The 21,762-nt window shown below is 46.7% G+C and overlaps 6 protein-coding genes across 6 annotated transcripts; 2 read left to right on the top strand and 4 right to left on the bottom strand.

Annotated features, from left to right (window-relative positions):
* Positions 1 to 4,378: 4,378 nt before the first annotated feature.
* Positions 4,379 to 4,949, bottom strand: Aud_004502 (uncharacterized protein; the record flags this gene model as incomplete). The annotated part of the gene is made up of 2 exons (XM_043289442.1): positions 4,379 to 4,814; positions 4,885 to 4,949. 2 exons carry the CDS (start codon positions 4,947 to 4,949, stop codon positions 4,379 to 4,381), a joined length of 501 nt encoding a protein of 166 aa, XP_043145377.1.
* Positions 4,950 to 7,084: 2,135 nt separating this feature from the next.
* On the bottom strand, positions 7,085 to 7,597 carry Aud_004501 (uncharacterized protein; the record flags this gene model as incomplete). The annotated part of the gene is made up of 4 exons (XM_043289441.1): positions 7,085 to 7,211; positions 7,268 to 7,315; positions 7,367 to 7,440; positions 7,523 to 7,597. The coding sequence occupies 4 exons, from the start codon at positions 7,595 to 7,597 to the stop codon at positions 7,085 to 7,087; spliced, it is 324 nt and encodes a 107-aa protein (XP_043145376.1).
* Positions 7,598 to 9,362: 1,765 nt separating this feature from the next.
* On the bottom strand, positions 9,363 to 11,190 carry Aud_004500 (uncharacterized protein; the record flags this gene model as incomplete). Its single annotated transcript, XM_043289440.1, has 2 exons — positions 9,363 to 10,067; positions 10,129 to 11,190. 2 exons carry the CDS (start codon positions 11,188 to 11,190, stop codon positions 9,363 to 9,365), a joined length of 1,767 nt encoding a protein of 588 aa, XP_043145375.1.
* A 1,072-nt stretch (positions 11,191 to 12,262) lies between these two features.
* On the top strand, positions 12,263 to 13,434 carry Aud_004499 (uncharacterized protein; the record flags this gene model as incomplete). Its single annotated transcript, XM_043289439.1, has 4 exons — positions 12,263 to 12,291; positions 12,448 to 12,875; positions 13,000 to 13,203; positions 13,316 to 13,434. The coding sequence occupies 4 exons, from the start codon at positions 12,263 to 12,265 to the stop codon at positions 13,432 to 13,434; spliced, it is 780 nt and encodes a 259-aa protein (XP_043145374.1).
* A 2,232-nt stretch (positions 13,435 to 15,666) lies between these two features.
* Aud_004498 (uncharacterized protein) lies at positions 15,667 to 16,284 on the top strand (the record flags this gene model as incomplete). The annotated part of the gene is made up of 1 exon (XM_043289438.1): positions 15,667 to 16,284. The coding sequence occupies one exon, from the start codon at positions 15,667 to 15,669 to the stop codon at positions 16,282 to 16,284; it is 618 nt and encodes a 205-aa protein (XP_043145373.1).
* Positions 16,285 to 17,265: 981 nt separating this feature from the next.
* Positions 17,266 to 18,774, bottom strand: Aud_004497 (uncharacterized protein; the record flags this gene model as incomplete). Its single annotated transcript, XM_043289437.1, has 1 exon — positions 17,266 to 18,774. One exon carries the CDS (start codon positions 18,772 to 18,774, stop codon positions 17,266 to 17,268), a length of 1,509 nt encoding a protein of 502 aa, XP_043145372.1.
* Positions 18,775 to 21,762: the final 2,988 nt, after the last annotated feature.

Genomic DNA, 21,762 nt, shown 5'->3' with positions numbered 1-21,762 from the left:
TGTAGTTCGGCACTTGCAGTGCTTCACGGAGTGGAGGTCAGCTCGTTGGCAGGAGAACGAAAAAACGTGGTTAGTTGAGTTAGAGGATCTCTCAACACATCAGACATATCATAGAGTGTGCAAAATACTCGTCTCTGCGGTTGGTGCGTTGGTAAACCCAAACCCATTCAACGTACGCGGCGCGGATCTGTTCCAAGGGAGCGTCGTTCACACAGCAAGATGGACACCCTTCGAAATGAGAAATAAAAATATAATTGTAGTTGGAAACGGATGTAAGTCTTCCATGCAGAGCTATGGGCTAATCTTAGCTGACTCAAATACAGCTTCAGCAACGCAACTAATTCCAGCTATCGTTGACCAGGTCAGCACAATAACCCAATTTATACGAGTAAGTGACCTATCAAGCTTTATCTTCACGTATCTAATGTACAGACACCACAATACTATGTACGCCTGCCGTCAAACTACTCCATTCCCCTGCTACTAAGGTGGATATTCTACTACCTGCCCATATTATTATTTTTATTTCGATACCTTGTCTTTCTGTGGCTAGAGACTGCGTATTTAGAAACTCGCAACACAAAACTTGGTGAAAAGGCACGCCAAAAATCGGCGGAGAAAAGCATCTCTTATGTTCACCATGAGACACCCAGTGAGTATATCAAAAAGTACAGCCGTGCATTTCTAATGGTAGATTGGCAAAGGAGAATACTGGCGCTTACTTACCCCATCTTACGAATACGGGTGCAAGGTATTCTTGTCTTTGTACTACATTAATAAGATATTAAAGGGCTAATACATCCAGCGCCGGGTCTACGACGGAGGCTATGTGCCTTGCCTAAAACGCAACAGCGTTTACGTTACAGATGACCTAGTCCGCGAAGTTCGTCCCAGGTCCGTTGTGACAGAGACGGGGAAGGAATATTTTGCAGACGCAATTGTTTGTATTTCTGACTGACCTTTGAAAAGCGAGACTGACTGGTGTCGCAGGTGCTGGCTACCGGGTTTTCGTTGAGTCACCTCGACATTGACATCCGAGGCAGAAATGGCAAACATCTAAAAAGGCACTGGGATAGCTTCGGGTACAAAGAAGCGTTCAAATCGGTTGCAATGCACGACTTTCCCAACTATTTTTATATCACTGGACCAAATTCTGGGCGGGCATACACCTCCGCAATATTCGCAAGTGAAAAGTATCTTTAATAAAACCATTTTGACGTCCTCACCAGTCCTATTCTAACCGTCGAATTTAGCTTTGTTAATCTGATATCGCGCGTGATCTCTCCTGTCCTGAGAGGCTCTGCTACATCGGTCGAAGTCAAGCTTGAAAGTGAAAGGAGTTATAATCGGAAGCTTCACACTACTCTGGAAACTACCGTTTATGACAGCTCATGCTCAAGTGTGCGTTGTAATATGTGCAAGACGAGGCTTTTGACGTACTAACAGTAGTTCAGTGGTTTATCGATGAGAGAACTGGAAAGAATTGGGTAATTTACCCGTGGAGCTCCTTCCAAATGTGGTATACGACGCATTACGGTGTGGACAAAGACTGGACATACGATGTTAGTATTCCATTTTTCGCTTGAATCGTATTTCCACTGTTTTCGTGCGTGATAACTTACTCGGGAGCAGTAATTGTGGCCAGACTAGGTTGGTAACAGGAAGGACCGAAGAACGAGCAACTAGATTTTTGGTGGAGAAGCTGTGCTGTGGAAGTAATCAGCAACGTACGACAATACAGTCCTACGTGATTGAGGCTTCTCTATTGGGTACACACGGCCTGAAGTCGGATATGTATCCTTAGTCTTCAGCAAAGCAACAAGCAGATGCAAAAGTGAATTAACAGAAAAAAGCTGCTTTCTTCTATCATGTGTAGAGGAATCTCCAATTACTACGGACTGCTTAGTGGAGCTTACTTAAGCCCTTACTTTCTTCATAATGTTCGGTGGACGGATCTGTACGGTCAATGCATATCGCGGAAAAGAGAAAGTATAACTATGATGGTTCTTGCGTAGTCTACGTCAGCCAGATCGACACTGACGTATATAAGCCTCCAGTCTCAATTCGGTAACTATGTATGACCAGCCAACCTTTAAGTTGCCGCCTAGCTCGCTGCTCACATCACAATTTAGGTTGTTCATCTCATTCCTTGCTCATGAGTATTTCACAGCGGTATAAAGCAAGTAGTCTGTCCATTCTCCATATCACTCATAACACTTTCCTTCATACTTTTTGAGTACCTCTTCTTCCCCACAGTTGCAGTTGCCCGCGTACACGGACCTCGGTTCTATTTAAGCGACATGTCAGCGGAACGAAGGATCCACTTGTCAGGAGGAGATATTGAGAGGAATATCTCGACGTATTTTAAACGATATCTGGCTGTCAACACCGGCAGTAAGGTCCGTTAGTTTCCTGTCTTCATCCAGGACGTACAAGCAACTCAGATGTATAGCAGAATTGGGATTTGGATGCAAATGAGATTGGTCTTTCAGTGGAGTCCACTTCCGTACAGCCTTTACCTAGCGTGAGCTTCCGCTTTACGGTAAAGCAGGGAATGTGTAACTTCACCAACAACCTACACGGTGGCTGCGCCAGCACCCTAATAGATGCCCTGACTACAGTCCTTGTTTTGGCAGTTTCACAGCCTGGGTTCTACTCCGCTGGCGGTGTTAGTCGAAATCTCCGGGCCACATATTTTCGTGCAATTCCTCGAGGAACCGATGTACGACTCACTTGTTCTCTAATTCATGCTGCGAACAGCTTCGTGTTGCTGAGAGGTGAGGCATTTAAGGTAGACACCGGAGAGTTGTGTTTCGTCGGAGAGAACGAAAAGGTGAATACCGACTCCCGCTTGGCCGCCAAGCTATAAAGTGGGTGAGGTGAATCCCACGGACCTGTCTGAAGAGCAATTCAAGGATAAGAGCAAGATATCTGTCAAAGTCACGAACGGAGAGACTGGTCGGTATTGCCTCACATGCAAGATTGCGACTCTAGCGAACACCCATGCTAAATGCTTATTTGCGAATCAAAAGTCATTGTGCGAAGCAGGCAGGCTCAACTTTATTGCCCTTCTTGGCTGTAAGCAGGTACAAGCATTCTTATCACTGAAGTTACTGAAGTTACTGACCTTCCTCCGAGCCCGTGGAATTAAGCGATCTTAGCTGATCTTTATTGATAATTTAACAGGGGCATTTCTGAGCTTATCCTCCTAAGGAAGACATACATGCAGCTAGAAAAGCTAAGTTTAATCTGCTAAAAGAGTATGATAACTCAATGAGAAATACTGTGATTTCACAACAGCATTTCATAATTTAGAACCTGGAGACTCAGATGTAGGTAACAGAAGTAGAGGCTTAGTGTAAAGGAGTAAGTGGAAATAAGGTTACATTGTTACCTTGCATTGCGCCTCTGTATGATATCACCTATCTTACTCTGATCATCATGATTATAGGCTTGCTGGCTGGCATACAATGGCGGTTCGCTTACCGATTACGTTATAGATAAACTTTAACTTACTCTATTCTATACAGCACCACTAGGCTTTCACTGTCCACTAGGAAATAAGCAATGCTACTCCTCCGGTCAAGCATATACAGATAAAACTCCAGCACAATCCACATAGTTACCCCATTACAGGGGAGCAAGGTGAGATGAGCTAGTGAGAGAATTCTGAACACCACATATTCAAATTTGTTAATCAGTTGCCTGGCAAAGTCAGCCTTTCTCAGCCACGCGGGACGGGCTGATGAGGCAGGACATGGCACTGAGACAAATTCTCCTCTCCCAGCGGGCACTAGGACAGGTGCTGCTCTCCAGGCTGATACTAGCAGCGACAGCTCATAGCGGGTATTAGAGACAACGCCGATGAAAATCACCCGCAGGTATTAAGTGGGATACATAAGAATGTTCACCCTGCTTAACCAGCAACATCACCTTCCTGCAGAGTGGAATATTGGTTCAACCACACTTGGCTATGGCCATGATGGTGAAATTGGTGTCTTTGATCCTGCTGGTGCATATTTTCTACCATTTTGAGGCGCTGGTGCCCCAACCAATAGGTGCTTCGTGAATTCGCGAATGGAGTTTCGGATAGCCGCGCGCCTGGTAGGTCGATGGCTGATTTGCCGCTGAGACAAAACTTCTGGCACAGTGTGCACTTTATGGTGGGCTTGCATGAATCGATACGTGGCTACAACCCGTTCCTTACCTTTCTGACATCATCTAGGATGCCGAGAGGAAACACAGCTTTCCAGTTGGTGAAAGGGCATTTAATCCCAGCTTTGAAGGTTTTCGCTCAAGGGAAAATTTCCCATTTCATTGACCGAAGATTTCCTCGAATAAAGGACGGAATTTTCAAACATTGTTCAATTAAAGGACATCACATGAAAGCAAGAGCGAGCGCGCTGAGCATGCTCAGGCCAACCACAGTCCAGCCTGACTTGATCGCAGCAAGATTGGAGAGCCCAAGACCTAGATCCCATATCAAGTGACGAATGCCGTTAAAGCTATGGTAGGTGAATGGAAGGGCCATGATAGCTTTGAGCGAGACCTTCACAACAACAGGGAGCGCACCGAATGCGGCTACCATACTGGCTGAACCTAATTGCCACCCAAAAACGGGCGAGAGGACGTAAGCGGTAGCCCATAGGTAGAGAGTACCGGACAGGGCGACGCCAGTGATACGGTGTAGTGTTGAGCTGATCCAGCCAATCTGGGGTTTGATTATAGAAAGGTGGGGAGAAACAGGACGATTACGGCGCTGCTTAGCTAGGATCTTGGACGGGTTTTCGGTGTTCGAAGACGATGAAACAAGCCTAGATATTAGTTAGCCATACTGGGACGCTGATTCTCAGTCGAGAGCTGAAGTTATCCGGGTAGGCGAACCTGGTCTGAAGGCCCTTTCCAAGGGTAGATGATGCCTGCGAGGCGCGCATCATTACAGACGGCATGGAGAGCGACTGATGGACTAATGAGAGCAGGAGCCGGCAATTAACGCTGGTAATTTATCAGTAGTAGGAGATAGTAGTACATACACCGCCATAGGGCTTGGTTCATGATCTTTTGAGACAACATGGTGCGTCGATGTTGTTGTTTTTTCGTTGTGCTACACGGGAAGCAATGGTGTCAGAGATGACAAGAGACTCAAGCCAGTGAAGACTTCAAATTCAGTCTGCCAGCCTGGTTTCTCTGTAAAGAGCAGGGGCCACCAAAGAGACTATACTTCTAAGTGCCCGGAAATGCATAACTTTGGGCCTGACAGGTTCCGTATTACTAATTATCTCGGACGGGCGTGAAGTCGTCCTCCGACGTCTCCAAATACCCGCTTCTGCCGCGACAGACTGAAGCATGTTTATCTCCAATGAGCCTGAAATGTGTGAGCTATGGGCATTTTAAATTAAAATGAAATATTCCACCAGACGCCACTACTTGTAGACACAGCGGGTGCCTGGATAAAAAGCGGAGGGACGAAAAGAGACGAACAAACGAGTTGGAAGCATGCGTTGAAAGTGCGTGCAAAAATAATATCACGCAATAACAGAAAAAAATACTAGACAAATGATGTCGAGGGAAATAAGCAGAGTTGGAAAGGTGTCTCGATACGCCGGGTTTTGTATCCCTGTTAGCAAACATCCTAGCCTAGAATGAAATTCAACTCCCTAGCAATAGCAGGCGGGTGTCAAACAGATCATCAAAGATGGGGATCTCACCAGCATCATTAGCTGTATCGCCTCGTTGTCACCACCAAGGATGCTGATTTTGGTGGATTAGTTGTAACCGATGGTGCGTACTCCACATTGGGATATGCCTTTAAGCTCGCGGGAGGACCAGTCTCCTGGTCGTCTAAGAAACAGGGAGAAATCGCCACGTCTACTGCTCATGCCGAATATATCAGCTAATATAACGGGACTCTTATATCTCCAGTGGCTGCGCACTTTTTTGGACGAAACCAAATTCTACCGGTCACCGGTGATACGTGTTATGGCGGACAATCAATCTGCTATTGCCTTGTCTCGGAACCCAGAGTTACATAAACCTGAATTTTGCATATTCCGGTGCCGACAAGCAAAAGAGATACTAAGAAAGCAATAGAATTAGCTGTTTTATACACCAAGAATGCTGGTGCACAGTGAGTGTATTATAGCATTTCAGCCAGCTATCCCGTCTCAGTCAACTGAGTACAAGTGAGAAGCTGCAGGCCCTCGCTTTTGCAAAATCAGAAACATTCCCCATGAATATTATGTAAAGATGATTTGGGATACGTACATATTGTAGTACTTTCGTCTTGAGTATTGTACCGGCCATTTCTGAAGTGTATTATACTGGGTTTGAAAGTCCTTTTGTTGGCAATGGTGTTGTTACGGGTCCTTGCTGAAATAATCAGGGCAGGATACAGGGATGTTTACGACATGGTCACTTAATCTTGCCAAACGTAAGAAGTACTGTATAAATACTTAGTTAACACTGGTACAGTCAAAGCTGGCTGTAGAAAGGAGCCTCAAAGGTACTAGATGACGACTGTTTCATTTTCATTCGTATGTGGTTCGCTTCGCTTGCCGCTATTGTTTTGACAGTCTTTTAGCAACCTGGGCGCTTTTTGAGAAAAATTGAGCACTGAACACACCAATCACTGTCTTTCCTCTAATAATTCTAGTCTACAGTGACCCATTTGTGTATCGTGCGTTTTACTGTGCGCCTCAAGCGCCATACATCCGACTCATAGGCGTCGAGGTCAGAAGAGAGCCAACGACCGTTCACATGGCGGATTGAAATGGAGAACACGTTTACCAATTTGATTCCAAATAGACTAACGACAGCCGAAACATAGATGGAAAACATCAAAGAGGAACTTACCGTGAAGCTCCCAAAAGAATGATTATATAAAAGAGCGTACAGGGTGGAGGAAACGACGACCAAACCAGTTAAGAAAAATAGGTTGGTTTGTCAAAGCCTTTCCATGTGAATCACAGTACAGAAAATCAGGCCCTGCATAACTACAGAGCACCCATGCTTTTCAATTATACATTAATCTCATATTTCTTGTTGCGGAGGTTGGCTATATCACACCAACTTTCTCGTACCTCATTTACCACTGCTCATAAATCCAGGCGCCAGTAGGCTCATAGCAGTAGATATAATCAAGCTGCTGAGGGGGGATGATGATGTTTGATCCACGCTTGACCTGGTAATCGGGAGGGTGATTAGGGTGGTGGCTAAAGCAACATTAACAACAGTGGGAATGACTGGTAGGAATACTTCAAAGACTTACCGCCATAGCACACAATTGGCGGTGTTCTGGATGTCGGTCAAGACACCTCTACAGAGACTTGTCAGAGTGGGACATGGAAAACAAAGGTAATTCACATACGGGTGCTCTAACTTGGTCAGCTTCTCCGCCTCAATCTTCTCCTGGTAGAAATCTCCGTTTGAGGTGTAGGCGATCTATTTGATGCTGTTAGCTCTTATACCTCATTATAGGTCAGAAAGACGATGCGGTGTTGGCAAGAAGATGATGCTAACATACATTGATATCTGCTCCGATCACACCAGAGGTGAGAAGAGCAAGGGTAGTCGCTAAAAGAGAAGCCGATAACTGCATTTTGGACACTTTTGACCGCGGAAGCCTTGTTGAGTGATAGAGAGGAAACCAGATTGGAACGAGTTGACCAAAAAGCCAAGGGCGAAAGAGCTATTCATCTTTAAGTATCCTGCCGTAAGCTACCACCACGGGACCTTGCGGCACTTCTGTGTCTGCGAACAATATCAGTCGTGACCTCATTTCCTAGCAAGGTTTCTGAGTCGACTTTGCGATCCACATTCTGTAAACCATATAATGAAGTAATAAACTGCTTTTGGTCATTTGGAGTGACGGTGGTTGACTGACTCCAGCTGACCCAAGACTCTTGTAGAGTCATGATTCAATCGACTCACTGCTTGGCATGTTCTTTTGGACTTATTATTTCCACACAGGCTGAAAGATTGATGATTAGTTAAGAAAGATGCGGAACAGAGTCTAGTATTAGACAATGGCTCATAATATGGCAATGCGGTCTTTTGCAGCATGAACGTATATAGTATGTTAGCGGAAGATGCTCAAATCAAGGGGAAACGAGGCTGCCGTTGTAAGTTTCTTTCCAGATTCACGAGAGTCACCGATCTCGATGACGCGTTCAATATCTAGGTTTGGTCAGGCAACGAACCTTCGGCCTGAGTTAAGATGCGCCCTAAAGCCGGTCTGGGAGAAATTATGTCATTTATTGACCATATAATCTACAAAAGGATGTGGAGCTTGATATTGCTTTGCTTGTGGCTTTTTATTTTGACTGTTTACAGCAAGCGAAGGCTAAGGCATCATAGTCATGCATTTCCCAGTGACGCTATAGTTGACCAGGTTGCATAGCCTGAGAATTTTTGATAAATGTGCTCTGGCCAGGGATGTGTCGTGTATTCTTAGAACTACTTACCGTTCTACGTAAACACTCGGTTAACCCGGAAAGTTATCATGACGAGTTGGATCGACCAGTCAGATGGAAAATCTGTCATATTTCAACACTGCCAATTAGCAGAGGTTTTACGCTGTTTGATATAAATACTACCTTTGTTAGATATAACGCCAGAAATTAGATCTTGATATCTTTGTAATCCATGTATATGCGTTTACCGTCCATTCGCTGTTAGTGCGGAACGGCTGACAAGGTGTTCGGAGTCCACCTTTATGAGTATGTTACGGAGCTTCAGCCTTAATGGCTGTGGGTCCACATCCCGGCCTTCCCGCGGCCACCTTTCTTGGTACAACACCTATAACAGGGGCAATAGTGCAGGGCGGGACGCAATCGCGGAGCCACGACAACCAACCAACTCCTAGATTATGAAGCCCCGCTATACACCGCTGTACAAGAATAACCTTGGTCATAGCATCTTGCCATCGTGCCTTGCATTAAAATCTGGTAATAAAATGCTTAATACTCCAATACACGGATACTGGTTCCATACAAAATTTCGTATATTAGATCATATTTTTTCTCGAAACGGTAAAAGCGAACATGTACAGCAATTCCAAATAGCCAGAAGGCTGCTCGTCACGCTCAGCATCATCTCAAACATTACCACTCGCATAGCCAGCTTCAGAAATGGTGTGAAGAGGCTAATAAGCAGAAGATCAACCTCTATCTCGCTGGTCTTATCAAAATATTGTGTAGGGAGCCTAAATAGTGGCAAGTTGCGACAACAGACCCTCCCGGTTGTTTGTGATTGCATAGTCTTTTCATTGTTTTGTCAGATTGCAGATCATCATTGTGACTTTATTTAAACTGCATGTACCATCTCCAATACAGAAAGAGTGTTATGAACAAAGAACCACGGCCTTAAAGCCTCGCTTCAGCCAGTCTCACATAACAATGCACTGGTTTGTGAACAACTCCATCATACCCTCTATACCCAGAGAGCCTCTTGGGGCAATGCTGAAGTTCGAAATTCCATATTATGAGGACGAGAAGTAGCCTTAGCTCCAGATAAGCCAGCCGCCGCCCAAAGCATCCACGGACACCCCCGCCAAATGGCAATGTCGGTGCCGCCGTGGAGTCAAACACAATGCTTTCACCAACCTGGTCCTCCTCGGTTCGTATGAGCCACCTTCGAGGTTCAAAGGTGCCCAATTCATATCCGTTATCTTTCATTTCTGCGTCTCGGAACGTCGGACTGCGCTGTTCTTTATCGATCTGAAACGGGGGCGAGAAAAAGCTCCGGCTCGTAGTTAAGAAAAATACCGCAGTGCCTTTTGGGATGCGGTGACCCAGCAAGGTCGTATCACGGGTAGCCTGTCGATCAATAGCAGGGACGGTAGGAGCACAGCGCAAAATCTCTTCTATACATGCATCGAGGTAGGGAATCTGCGTGTGCGTGATCTCATCCAATGTCGGCTGACGTCTCTCTTTCACAGCGTCGGAGTAGCCCGAACGGAGAGCTGTTCTTAAAGATGATTGTGCGTCGGAATGATCGGCCAAAAATTTGACGCCCCATGAGACGGTTGTGCTAGTGGTGTCATGGCCAGCGACGACGAACCCAAATACCTATAGACGAGTTTAGCTTACAAGCTGGCCAGTCCTCGTTATTGCAAGTCTGGTAACGCACCTCGTCTCGCATAGCATCGGTCAAGAAGCTGGGTGCACGCGCCTCCTTTTCCGCGAATCTGTTTTCCCGATCTACTATATGATCGACAGCAGACCGGACCCATGAATCATCGGTTTTCGGCCTGGTCAATAGCGTGTTGGCGGCCTTCTTCACTTCTCCCATGATGAAATCGTTTTTTACGCGAACCGCATGCGCCAAGGGGGGAAGTTTAGTGAGCACTTTCCAATGGAGTAATGGAAAGATTGAAGATTTGGTACGTGCCATCGCATCAGTTAGATTTACCATTGCACGGATAGCTTCGTGCACTTTGGCTTGCGAGAAGTTCACCGGCTCTTCGGTGGATGAGGCTTTGCCAGAGTTTTCCTTCATGGCTTCTGCTTGCGTACTTATGAGCTCAAGCTGAGGACCGGTAGCACTATGAGGGAAGCTCGAGCCGAAGGAAAACGCCAAGACAGCGTCAAGAGCAGCAAAGTGAATATCATCCGCTGCGGAAAACGGTCTCCCATCTGCAATAGAGCACTTGGCTTTCCATAGGTCAATCAATCTGAGGGTGGAAGAGTAGATTGCAGGTGCAGCCACATTGTTTAGGAATCGGGGGACCATAAGGTCTTGCAGCAGCCTCCGATGGGATTTCCACCTGGCGTTCGTTTTCATGTGTAAGTGAAAATTGGGGACCAGGCCTCCAAACATCTCATAAGCCATGTCTGTTCGATCAAAGTCGTCCTTGCGATGTAAGAGAATGTCCTGAATTTCCCGAAAGTCACTCAAAATCACAAACGGTTTAGAAAACGGACGCATGAAGACCTGGGCAACCGGCGAGTTGAAGCTTTCTGCTTTCTTTTTAAGCCAACTATTGAAGTTTCTCGTCCTAGAGACCTCCGCTGCCAATTCGGGCACATCGCCGAGTAGATTCTGCGTGGCAGCAACGCTGAATGGAATACCCACGATAGGCTTCGGCAGAAGCCATTGATAGAAAAGATACAAGGCCAAGACGCACGAGATACCAGAGCTCCATCCTGTAAACAGGAGAGCTAATGTTCGAATCAAGAGCTGGGGTACCATGCTGCTTGTCGGAGTAAAATTTGGTATAAGCTCATTGAAATCATCTGGGGGATTCTTCACACTGACCTGTTGACCGGGCTTGTGGACTGGGTATGAATGTGCTACTGCAGACTTTCACATAGACCGGAGTCGGATGAAGGATGAAAGGGTTGCGAGGGAGTCCCTTTTCGCTATCCTTCAGAGATTCATACCTAGTCCTCCTTATATGCGCTTCCACGTTCCAGTGCCGATGCTGGGGCTGATGTAATTTCGAGGTTTCGGAATCTTCTCGGGGGCTCATTCGGAGAACGCCATAGCCTTCCGAAGATCAAGTCAGGAACTTGGACGCAAAAAAGAGCTGCTCTTGGCCCCAGTTGCTCAGTCTCTAGTCAACCCATCATCATTTTCGGCCACAACACTTGCCGACGTCCGCTCAGGTCCGTTTAGAGATGCGCGGCTGGGGATACAATGAACGCCGCTCCATGTAATCACGTCATAGCATTGTGAGACTGTTCCAGTTCATGAGGCTGCTGGGCCGTCTTCCTGTAAATTTAACAAGGGGGTGAAGACATGTTTATGTCTCTATGTTTGATCGCCTGGCTTGGTTATAACAATCAATTTGGTATTACGATAATGGCGGCCGCTGGTCGGTTTCCTGCTCTGCTTCTTGGCCCTGCTGCTATACATAGCAAGATTATTGTTACATGTTGGTCTTTGGCAGATCAGTCACTCCGAAGCCAAAAAACTCTTGATGATTCTTTGTTATCATGGTATGGATACCCGCGACCCGGTACGTTGTACTAGACGTATCGGAGACGTATCGGCTGCGTATCGGAGCGGCGCCACGCCCGTTTCCGTTTCACGCCGCTTTCCTGGTGCAACATTTGCAGGGCCGTGACTACTCACTCCAAGTCTTGACACCCTCGAGTTTCTTCGCGATGAGCGCAGTGAGTTCGCCGGCAGCCGCTTTATGTTTCTTGGTGCGTGGAGCTAACTATATATATTCCAAGTGCGATCTTTGCTATTCCAGAAAAGTAAGTGATTTTGAGGACATAATGTGTTCATCTTTCTCGCTTATTGTTTGGACCTGCTTATGTTGGCCGTCGAGTTTCAACAGATTAGGTGTGATCGATTGGAACCCTGTCAAAGCTGCATTCTAGCGAAAGTAGCTTGTCGGCGTAACCGTACACGACGGGTTCGAAACTCCAACGCTCATCCGTATGGATAATCAGAGCGCCCTACGTCGGGGTATTGGCTGACGTTTCCTGAATGAGATAGTGACACCACCGCGCTCAGGGACCGCGTCGCCCGTCTGGAAGATACCCTGCGGCAGGACCTTCTGCAGACGGCTGTCAGACCATGTGTAGCCCACCAGAGCCTGCCAAGCGACACCCAAGATGACAGTCCACAGGGGGTTGGACCCAAGCAAACCTTGCAGAAGATCCCTGGGCCGGGACAGCCCTCAAATCCGTCTCCGAATTTATCTCTTCCCGAGAATAAAGCACGCGACTTCATCCAAAAGGAACTATCCAATGGCGGCCACCTTTCATATCGACAAAGGATGACCCTAGAGGCATCCTTGTCCCTCGTTGAGAAGTTGTCTAAGGGTTCATCTGATGGCGTAGAACCGGTGAATCTTCAAGAATACACAAGGGCTGAAGGATACAGGCTCACACATGCAGAGATCCTGCATATAATCATGGCGAGTATGTTTTTGACTGTCCAGATAGTAAGAATTGCCAGGAAACTCACACTAGACAGGTAAGTCATACAAGAATGACTCCCTCCGCCCTAAGTGGTTAGTCCGATTTCCGGATTTCCTATCTGCAGAGGCGATCGAACGAATGGGCCTTGCTTTGCTCAATGACACATTGGATGAGCAGATCGCCTTGCAATACAGGGTTATACTCCTGTTCAAGGGAGCCATCATCCACCTTGTTCACCAAGTCATGGATATAAACGCCCATGCCGATCTTGACAGGCACCTAAACGACGTCATGTTCCATCGTCTTCATGCCGCATTGGCGGCCATAGGTGAGATCCGTTTTTTGACGGCGCCATCTCTGTCTTTACTACAAGCTCTTCTCTGCGGGGTAAGCTAAGAATAATTATGAGTATTTATTGCTGGCTAAGAGATCTTATGCAGGCTCTGGCTATGCGAGCACTGGGCAATCCCATAGGCTGTTCAACAATCACGGCCTCCGCATCTCGCACGTTGGTAGCGCTGGGATACCACAACCTCACTCAATTCAGCTCGGACCCTAAGGTGAATGAGGAAGTGCGTGCAACTGTTTCATGGTGCTATATACTCGATAAAAACCTGGCTTTGCTGCTTTTTCGGCCACAAGCGCTTCCACCACTCCAGATTCCGGTCCAGTCACTGACGACACCTGGTACCTCTGGGAGTGAGGAAAACCTCACCCCGCTTTTTCTGGAACTGGCTCAGGCGCAAGAGACTGCCTTAAATTTGGTAGCAGTTTCTGAACAACATGCAAATGGGTGGCTTATTACAGGTATAAGTTCCATTCGGCGTGATATGGCGAATCTTTATCGAAAAATTCTCAATGTAGGTACTCATATCTGGGGAGAAAGGATATCGCTACTTACCGCGAATAAGGGAGTACGATCCCAACTCGACTATCAACCAGCATCCAGGCTCTCATGGGCATTTCTCCAGCTGAACTTCTGTTCTGTGATGGCTTCAATTCTCAGGCTTTGTCCCAGCATAACATCTAACCTACAACTTCAAGACGAATGTGTCCACTGGGCCCGAGAAGCCCTTCAGACACTACTCAACCTTCGTTTTTCTGCCCCTGAGAGATGCCATCACTTGTATACTTCTTGGTAAGATTGACTAGTGAGGTATCCGTTTCTTACCCTAACTAAGCCCATACTGTTCTAGGTCATTATCCTCTTACCCTTTATGTCCAATATTCATCGTTTTCTGCAACGTTATCCGGACTGGTAATGCTCAAGACTTTTTCCTCTTGCAAAGATTGAACACGGATCTTACCGCCTTACGCGATACCAACGCTTTCATGAACCGGTTACGAAACTTGCATGCGACTCTTGTCAAGCTGTGCGAACCACTTGTCCATTCACCCCCTGAAACAAGTTCTGTGGCCCCAGTGGTAGCCCAAGAAGTCTCATGTAGTACTTCCCAGGCGATAGATGAGCCACAAGGTTCCATCAATCACCCCACCGGCGGTTCTCCTGCAGGAAACGAGTGCCCAGATGGCCCGGTGCAGCTAGAATCTGTCAGTCAGGATTTTGCTCCAGACACATATGGTAGCTTCTTTGACCAAGACATGATGGGGCGCTTGTTTAGCTCTAATCCAACAGCCGAGTGGATTAATACGGACGCACTTGATTTCGTTCTTGATTTCGGCCTTTAATCCCCTATCTCCTAACATAGAGTTCAACAAAAATGCACTTTCTATAAACCTTTCCTTTATTCGATTAGTAACGATTCCCAAAATGAGGCTACAGGAGAGCTTCACCCCACTAGGGGAAGAATACTTGTGTTGGTGGACGGAAGATGGATTTGGATCACCAATTTTAGCCCAGTACTTCCCCGTGACAGCTGCCAGGGCGCAGAATCCTATAGTTATGCTAGATGTTTAAGGCTGTGCGGGCGCGTGCTACCATCCTAGGTTTGAACAGCTGAATGCGTCTAAAACGTCGTGTAGAGTCCCCAGAAAGAGAAACGTTGATGTTCTGTACGAACTTGGCTTCCGTGGAATCATTCGCTCGAGACTAATGCTCTTGAAATCAACCTCCTCCTGATAAACTCTGAAATTGAATTGTTACAATTATCTCTTCGTGCTCCAGTAGATTTGGTGGGCTAGTTCAGGGCAAAGCCACTGGCTATCCCCCCAATACCTGGATGGACAATAGAGACTAGAGACTCCCCGTAAATATAGGATAGACACCAGCGAATCGACATCTACGGCACGAAGCCTTTACAGAGGACAACAGCGCCAGTTGTGGTCGAATATTACCTATGATATGATGGATGTGATGTCTCCATATGTGAAGGCCCAGGCCGTTCATGATCACGCCGCGTATAGCAGACATTACCGTGAATGAGCCTGGGTGGCGCAAATCAAGAGCAGGGCGTCATACTTCCGCACACCTGGTAGCCACCCACCGGGGAATTGATAAAGCAGAAGCCACAAGCCGGCCAGTTAGTCAAGAGTCAAAGCACGAATCGACGATCGAATGTGGTGAGATTGAGTCGATTGACCCTGCTCATGTGTGATACATGTCAACACGAACTCACTGAAAATGCAGCCTGCTGTAGAGGGTCTCCGATGCTCCACCGGCAGTTGTTGCTTCATTTCAGGGACCCGGAAATTTCTAACAAAATTTACATATCTTCTTTGTACTATCGCCTAATTAGGTTAGACTAGGCTGCAATACTTGGGCACTAATTGACCACTACATATAAAGGATGCCCGCACCCCAGGAATACCAAACCTCCACGTAAAGCTGAATATGTCCAGCTTGTCACAGTCTGCCCTCCCATACAGTGGCTCCTGCCACTGTGGGTTCATCCAATATGTGGCAGTAATCCCCTTGCCACCAGCCAAGGCGCTGGACCCCCACCAATCGACGCCGTCGGGCGCGCGATTCTACAAGTGCAACTGCACGACCTGCCAAAAAATGGGTTACTTTCATATGCGCCTCCCAGACGCAGCGAATCAGTTTTTCGTCCTCTCTCCGTCTGACCTTGAATTAATGGGTGACTATCGCTGTGGCAGCGGTCGTGTGCAGTGGTTCTTTTGTCCTAAATGCGGGGTGCGGTGCTTCGCGACTGCAGGGCCGTGGATAAAGGATGAGATCGGCAGGGACCTGGTGGAAAAGGCGCGTTCACCGGAGACTTTTGAAGGGAGAGATAGGCTATCTGTGTGGAGGATGGATCCGGCTTTGTACCAGGAGCACCAGACGGGGTATGTGAGTGTCAATGCGCTCACCATTGACCAGGACCAGCCGCATGAACAGAGTCTGGATCTAAGGCAGTTGGTCGACCAGAAAGTGGTTGAGTATATGGATTGCAAGGAGAGGAAAGGGGAGAAGAGATACACCTATCCTCATGAAGGGGGAACGTGGTGAGACAAGACTGTTCCTACCTGAATAAGAGGGTTTGCTATATAAGATCTGGTGGCTGGTCCGAGTAGGGCTCGTTGCACCACTGCAGGCTCTAGCACAGGCACTTGATGCTAGAGAGGAATAGTCGCTAACGCAACTACCTGAAGAGGAATTGACAGCTTTAGTAAGCCAATAGAGGTCAATGTAACCGAGCTGTGACCCTAAGGTTAAGCTGTAGAGATGTAGAAAGTTAATTCTGAGCAGTGCGGTGATCAAGTGGCTCTGTATATGCCAAAAACAACACCCATGATCAACCGAGCTGCAGTAATAGTCATTTTGCTCAGGTAATTATACAAAACAACCGCCTTAAGAATCAGTTGGTCCACCTGGTTGTGGCCTAACAAAGTCTACTCATAACAATCTTGAATAATTTATATCTGTTGTTGACTCTGAGGAAATTGAATTGCGCCACTTTTTTCTCTTGTGGATGCACTTTGTATTAGCCAGCCTGATGAATCATATAGGATGCACCTACGCTGTAGTCGTCAAATCCACCTCTCCGCCGAGAGTTCTTGCACCGCTGACCTCTCTGTTCTGAATGATATAAATGCGGTTGGTATATTCCGTGGTTTACGTGGATGGTTAATGTCTCTCTTCGCGCTTGTCGTGTGTATGGATTCATCCAATGGTGATTGGTCCATTTCAATCGTATTTCAGCTTCTACCGTGGAGAAACTGTGCACATTAGGTATGAAGGCCATGCATAAGACGTAGCGAAACGCAGATTGTGATTTGAAAATGGAAAATACTATCAACGCACACTTGATAAAATATCAATCTGGAGAGATATATGTTTTCAAAACAATGGAGCAACATGTCAACAAGAAAAAACAATTGGATCGGTTAAGCGATACAAGGATCGAACCGAAGGTTGAGACAGATCGCAGTGCATGTTGAAGTACACAGTAATCTCTTGATGCTCGACTCACTCGATGTTACTCCGGATCTATCGGGCATCAGAGGCAGTCTCAACTTCCACTTCCTCTTGATTCAGGCAGTAGCTGCTGGCGTGCTTCACGAACGCCAGAAGCCGTTGGCGACGGTAGTAGATATTTGCCAAGTCCACGCGGGCACCGGCTTCGGCGTCATTCTGTCCCGTGATCAGGATCAACATGAAGAAAGTCTCAATAATACTAGGGGGCACGTTCGAGATCAGCTGTCCGGTCAGACTCCAGCGCAAGGCGCTTGATGCAATCACACAGCCGATAGTCAGCAAGAAACCAGCGACGACCATGAGAAGATGAGAGCTGATGGCATCCATCTTGCGGGAGATCCGACGAGTCACAGAGAGAACCTTCCGATCATCCACAACAGGGATGGGCACGGACAATCCAGCGAACAGTTCCTTGTCGAGAGCTTCTACATGGCGGACTTGATTCTTAGTGTTCTGATGAACCTTGTTTTGAACATTACGGAGAACGAAACTGTCGAAGAGACCAACCAGCCCGGCATAGGTGCCAATGAGTAGCCACCAAGAGTTGCTGAACTGGAAGACAGGTCCGACGGCTGCCCAGGTGATGATCACTGCAATCAGGAATAAAATTCCAACGAGCGTGCCAACAATATCGGCGTAGTAGTAGATCACCTTCTGCAGGTAGTTCTCCCTAGGCGGAATATCGAGCATGGTGATATTGGGTTCGTCGTCCTCGCTAAGCCGACGGAGTCCACTTTCGAGGGTGGAGTCCAGGCGGAAGATCGCATCCAAACAAATATTGGTATAGTCGGCATAGCATTCACGCAAGCACGCGAGGAAGGCAAAAACTAGAACCATCAGAGCCGAAGTTGCGTCGTTAATGTACAGCTGCCAACGGTCCGACCAGCCGCACGTGGGACCAAAGCCAACCCAGATAAATATGCACACCCAATACATGCCGACGGTGATGATGTGACCGAGCCTCTTGGCGGTGTAGATGATGCAACGGGCGAATAGGGTCTGGGCGCGGGAGCCATGATCCAGTGGTTGCAATGGCTCGTTTTGGCACTTTTCCGAAACTTGGTGAATCCCTTCTGCGCCCAGTTTATTCTTGACTTTGAGAAGCATGCGATAGTGACTGTTGCAACGCGACTGGAGTTTGACCATGGCTTTGCGCTGTTCAGTGAATTCGCGGAGTAGCTGGCGCATCAGCAGAGAATCGAAGACATAACACAGGATCGCCTGGACGTCAGAAATGGCAGCCACCCAGACATCCGAGTTGCCGAAGCGAATGCCCATCAAAGCCCAGGCCAAGAGGCCACCCAGGATAAACAGGAACACAGGAGCTGAACCGGCGAATCTCACCACAGCATCGAGCCAGCGGTCCACCAGACGCGAACTTGCATCAACCCTGTATGCCGAGAACTTTTCCGAAGCCACGACGATCTCGATATCATCCTTGGCATTCGTTACACTTGCGACTTGTTGCGTTTCCGCTGCCTCTTTCACCTCACATAGAAAAATGGGCTTGAAAGTCTTCATGATGACTCGCTGAGTAACTGGTAGTCGGATGTTAGACTCAGTACGAAGCAATTGAGCAGCGAGAGGTTTGCGTCAAGCCTAATTGGAGACACTTTGTGGACAAGTTAAGATGGTTGGGTCTCGTCTGCAGATACACGAGAGGACTGCAGGACAGCCAGAATGCCGGCTCGAGAGAAAGCAATGATGCAAGAACTGTTCATCGGGCATGGAAGAGCCATCCAGAGTCAATGGTAGGAACTGGGGGTTGTCAGCGTGAGAGCGTTTGGGAAAAGAGAAAGATGGATTGGTGCTGTGGTATAAGCAACTGGGAGAAAGGAGAAGTGAAGACAACGAAGAGAAAGAAAGAGGCGTGGGAAGAGTCCCAAATTTGTAGATTCCCGTTCCAGAAGGTGGTGGAGAAACTACCGGGGCAAAAAGCAGGAAAACAAATATGCTGCAGCCTTAAGAAATGCCCCGATGCCGATTTTAGATACCTCATGGGTGGACTTGATTCAGTCTGCAAGTCTGCAACTGATATGATGCGCCATTTTTGAACCAGTTTGTAGGCTAATCTGGTCCACAAGTTCAATACATCTTCAAGGCCCACTTCGCATCCTCGCAGGGTGGTCCTTCGAATTGGAAAAGAAGCATAGTGGAGACCGCAGCGGAAATGACAGCCGTAATGCCTGAGCTGCACAGAAAGCCTCCAGATGTCTGTATCACTCCGTTGCTTCCCGAATGGAATTCGGGCAGAGCCAATGCGGCGACAGTGACTCTTCAACGACACGACGGTGGTACTCCAAAAGGTACTCAATCCAAAAGCGACTGGGAGTGCCCATCTATCATAGTACTCTACGGTCAAGCAGAAAATGTCTTGCCAGGAGGTGGAGTTTCTCAAGCCAAGACACCAGGAGTGCTGCAAGCCAAATTAACAAGTTTATAGTTACGGCTTATTTTCCCAGAATTCGTCTAAACTGCCTATTAGAGGGATATTTTTCTTGCTACCGCGTTAACTGCGGCAACGAGCCTGATAACTCCATTCTAGTCCCTGAGATACGTACTCGGTACGGTACTGGGGTCTCTGACACGCTTAACATAGAAATCAATATCTCCCACTCCCAATCATGATGCAAGAATGATAGCGGAAGAAGGGTCTTATGCTGAGTTTCAGCCGCTGTTCTTCATCCTTAAAGAATACCATAATCTCCAACTTGCAGCGAATCGGACTTCTCCTCGCGCGCAGCTTTTTATATGCTATAATTGGATTGAGATTCCTACATATCAGCTGTTTCAGCCAACCAAACGTATCTGCTTTTGAAATGGAAGACATTGACTCACCAGAATCAAGGATCGGTAGGCATCCAGTAACCTTGACTGAAATATAGCCTGCTCTGGCCTACTTTTCCCTAGGATAAGGTTTAATTATCCTTGGCATAGACAATCTTCTTGGCCGTTCCATCCCAGCCTTTGTCAATATAGTTGCCTTGGGATATATTGAACATTTTTACCGATTTCTTCGGATCCGATAGATCCGATTCATCTCCGGCCAAGCAAACCACAAGGTGTCTTTTTGGTGGAGTTGCAAGGGGACCCGCACCCATATGGCATGACATCAACGGATCAAAAATGTCACACCGGGTGTATGTCGTTGTCTTTATTGGCATTATATGCACAGCGTGCAAGGCATTATCGGGCGCGCAGCAAAGCTGGAGATGAGAACGCCTCAGGCCAATCTACACCAGCTACTACAGTTGCTAAGCTCTGTTTCTTATCCTAATTCCTAAATAGGTGTGGGCTGCTAAGTGGTCGGTCCTCCAGTATTGTAAAGTACTGTTATATCTAACATGCATTGCCCTAATAAGAAACATTGAAAGAGTTTACTAGGATCAGCAGTGCAGATTCTGTTAGAGATGCTCACGAAGGTATGTATATTTAGCTAGGCATGGATTATGCAGGGGAATTAATATTATAAATAGAATTTTCTCTTTAACCTACTATTAGAGTTGCAGTGGTCCGAGTTCGGGCGAGTTCAAACCCAGACCTTGGCACCAAACTGCTCCGATTTCGAGTCTAAATTTTAGAAATCGGAACCAACCCTGACCCATTCCAATTTTTCTGCGAGTTTCACCGCAAAAAACTGCTACTAGGCCTAGAAAGGCCTAACTAAGCCCTTACTAACCAATTATGGTAGTTGGTTCGATTTAGGTCGGATAAATGGTTAAATTCTAATGGTTTTTAGAATTCAATTTCTCCGATCTTAGGCCTATGCTAAGGGCCTATTAAATATACCTATAGAAAATTGATATATTTATATAAAATATATAGTGATTATAGTGATTTTGATCTATATCTAAATTTCGATTCGATATCTATAGGGTTGAATGAGTGGTGGTTAGATAATCATTCTAAAGATATAGTAATTGTCAAGGGTTAATGCATATATACATTTGAACTACTACCACTTTCATACCAAGTACCAACCCATGACAGAAATGATTATTCCCTTATATCTCAGCAACCACTAAATTTTTGAATTGATATCTATATTTAGATAGACTAGATACTAGGCTATGTAGTGATATTAATATTTCTAGAGATATCCTTGAAATTAGTGATTATTAAGCATGCTGGAAGGCCCAGAGGAAGTTAGTCACTGATATCTTTCACACCAGAAGATGCTGAAATTATGGCACAGGTTGGTCATTGGCCCTAGCAAAATTCTGCTAATCACACCTAGGTGTCAATTGAGGATCTCTGGTCGCATTTCAATGTCTTAAGCTAGATGAGGTACCATAGTATCACGCCACTGTCTAGATAAACGACTGTGCAATTCGCATGCAAACTTCTATGAAATTGAATCATAGAGCGCTCCCTAGAGAAAACATATTCCAGATCCTGGGAGAACAGCCATTTTATAGAATCATATATCTTTTGACAGAGCGGAAAGTTAGAGCCTGATATGCACCTATTTTAGAAGCTAAGCGGATATACTGACGCATGCAGACTCTC

Source organism: Aspergillus udagawae (assembly GCF_001078395.1).
Source record: "Aspergillus udagawae IFM 46973 DNA, scaffold_3, whole genome shotgun sequence".
In the NCBI taxonomy this organism is placed as follows: domain Eukaryota; kingdom Fungi; phylum Ascomycota; class Eurotiomycetes; order Eurotiales; family Aspergillaceae; genus Aspergillus; species Aspergillus udagawae.
The sequence above is the reverse complement of the archived record's forward strand: the minus strand, read 5'-3'. Positions and strand labels throughout refer to the sequence as shown.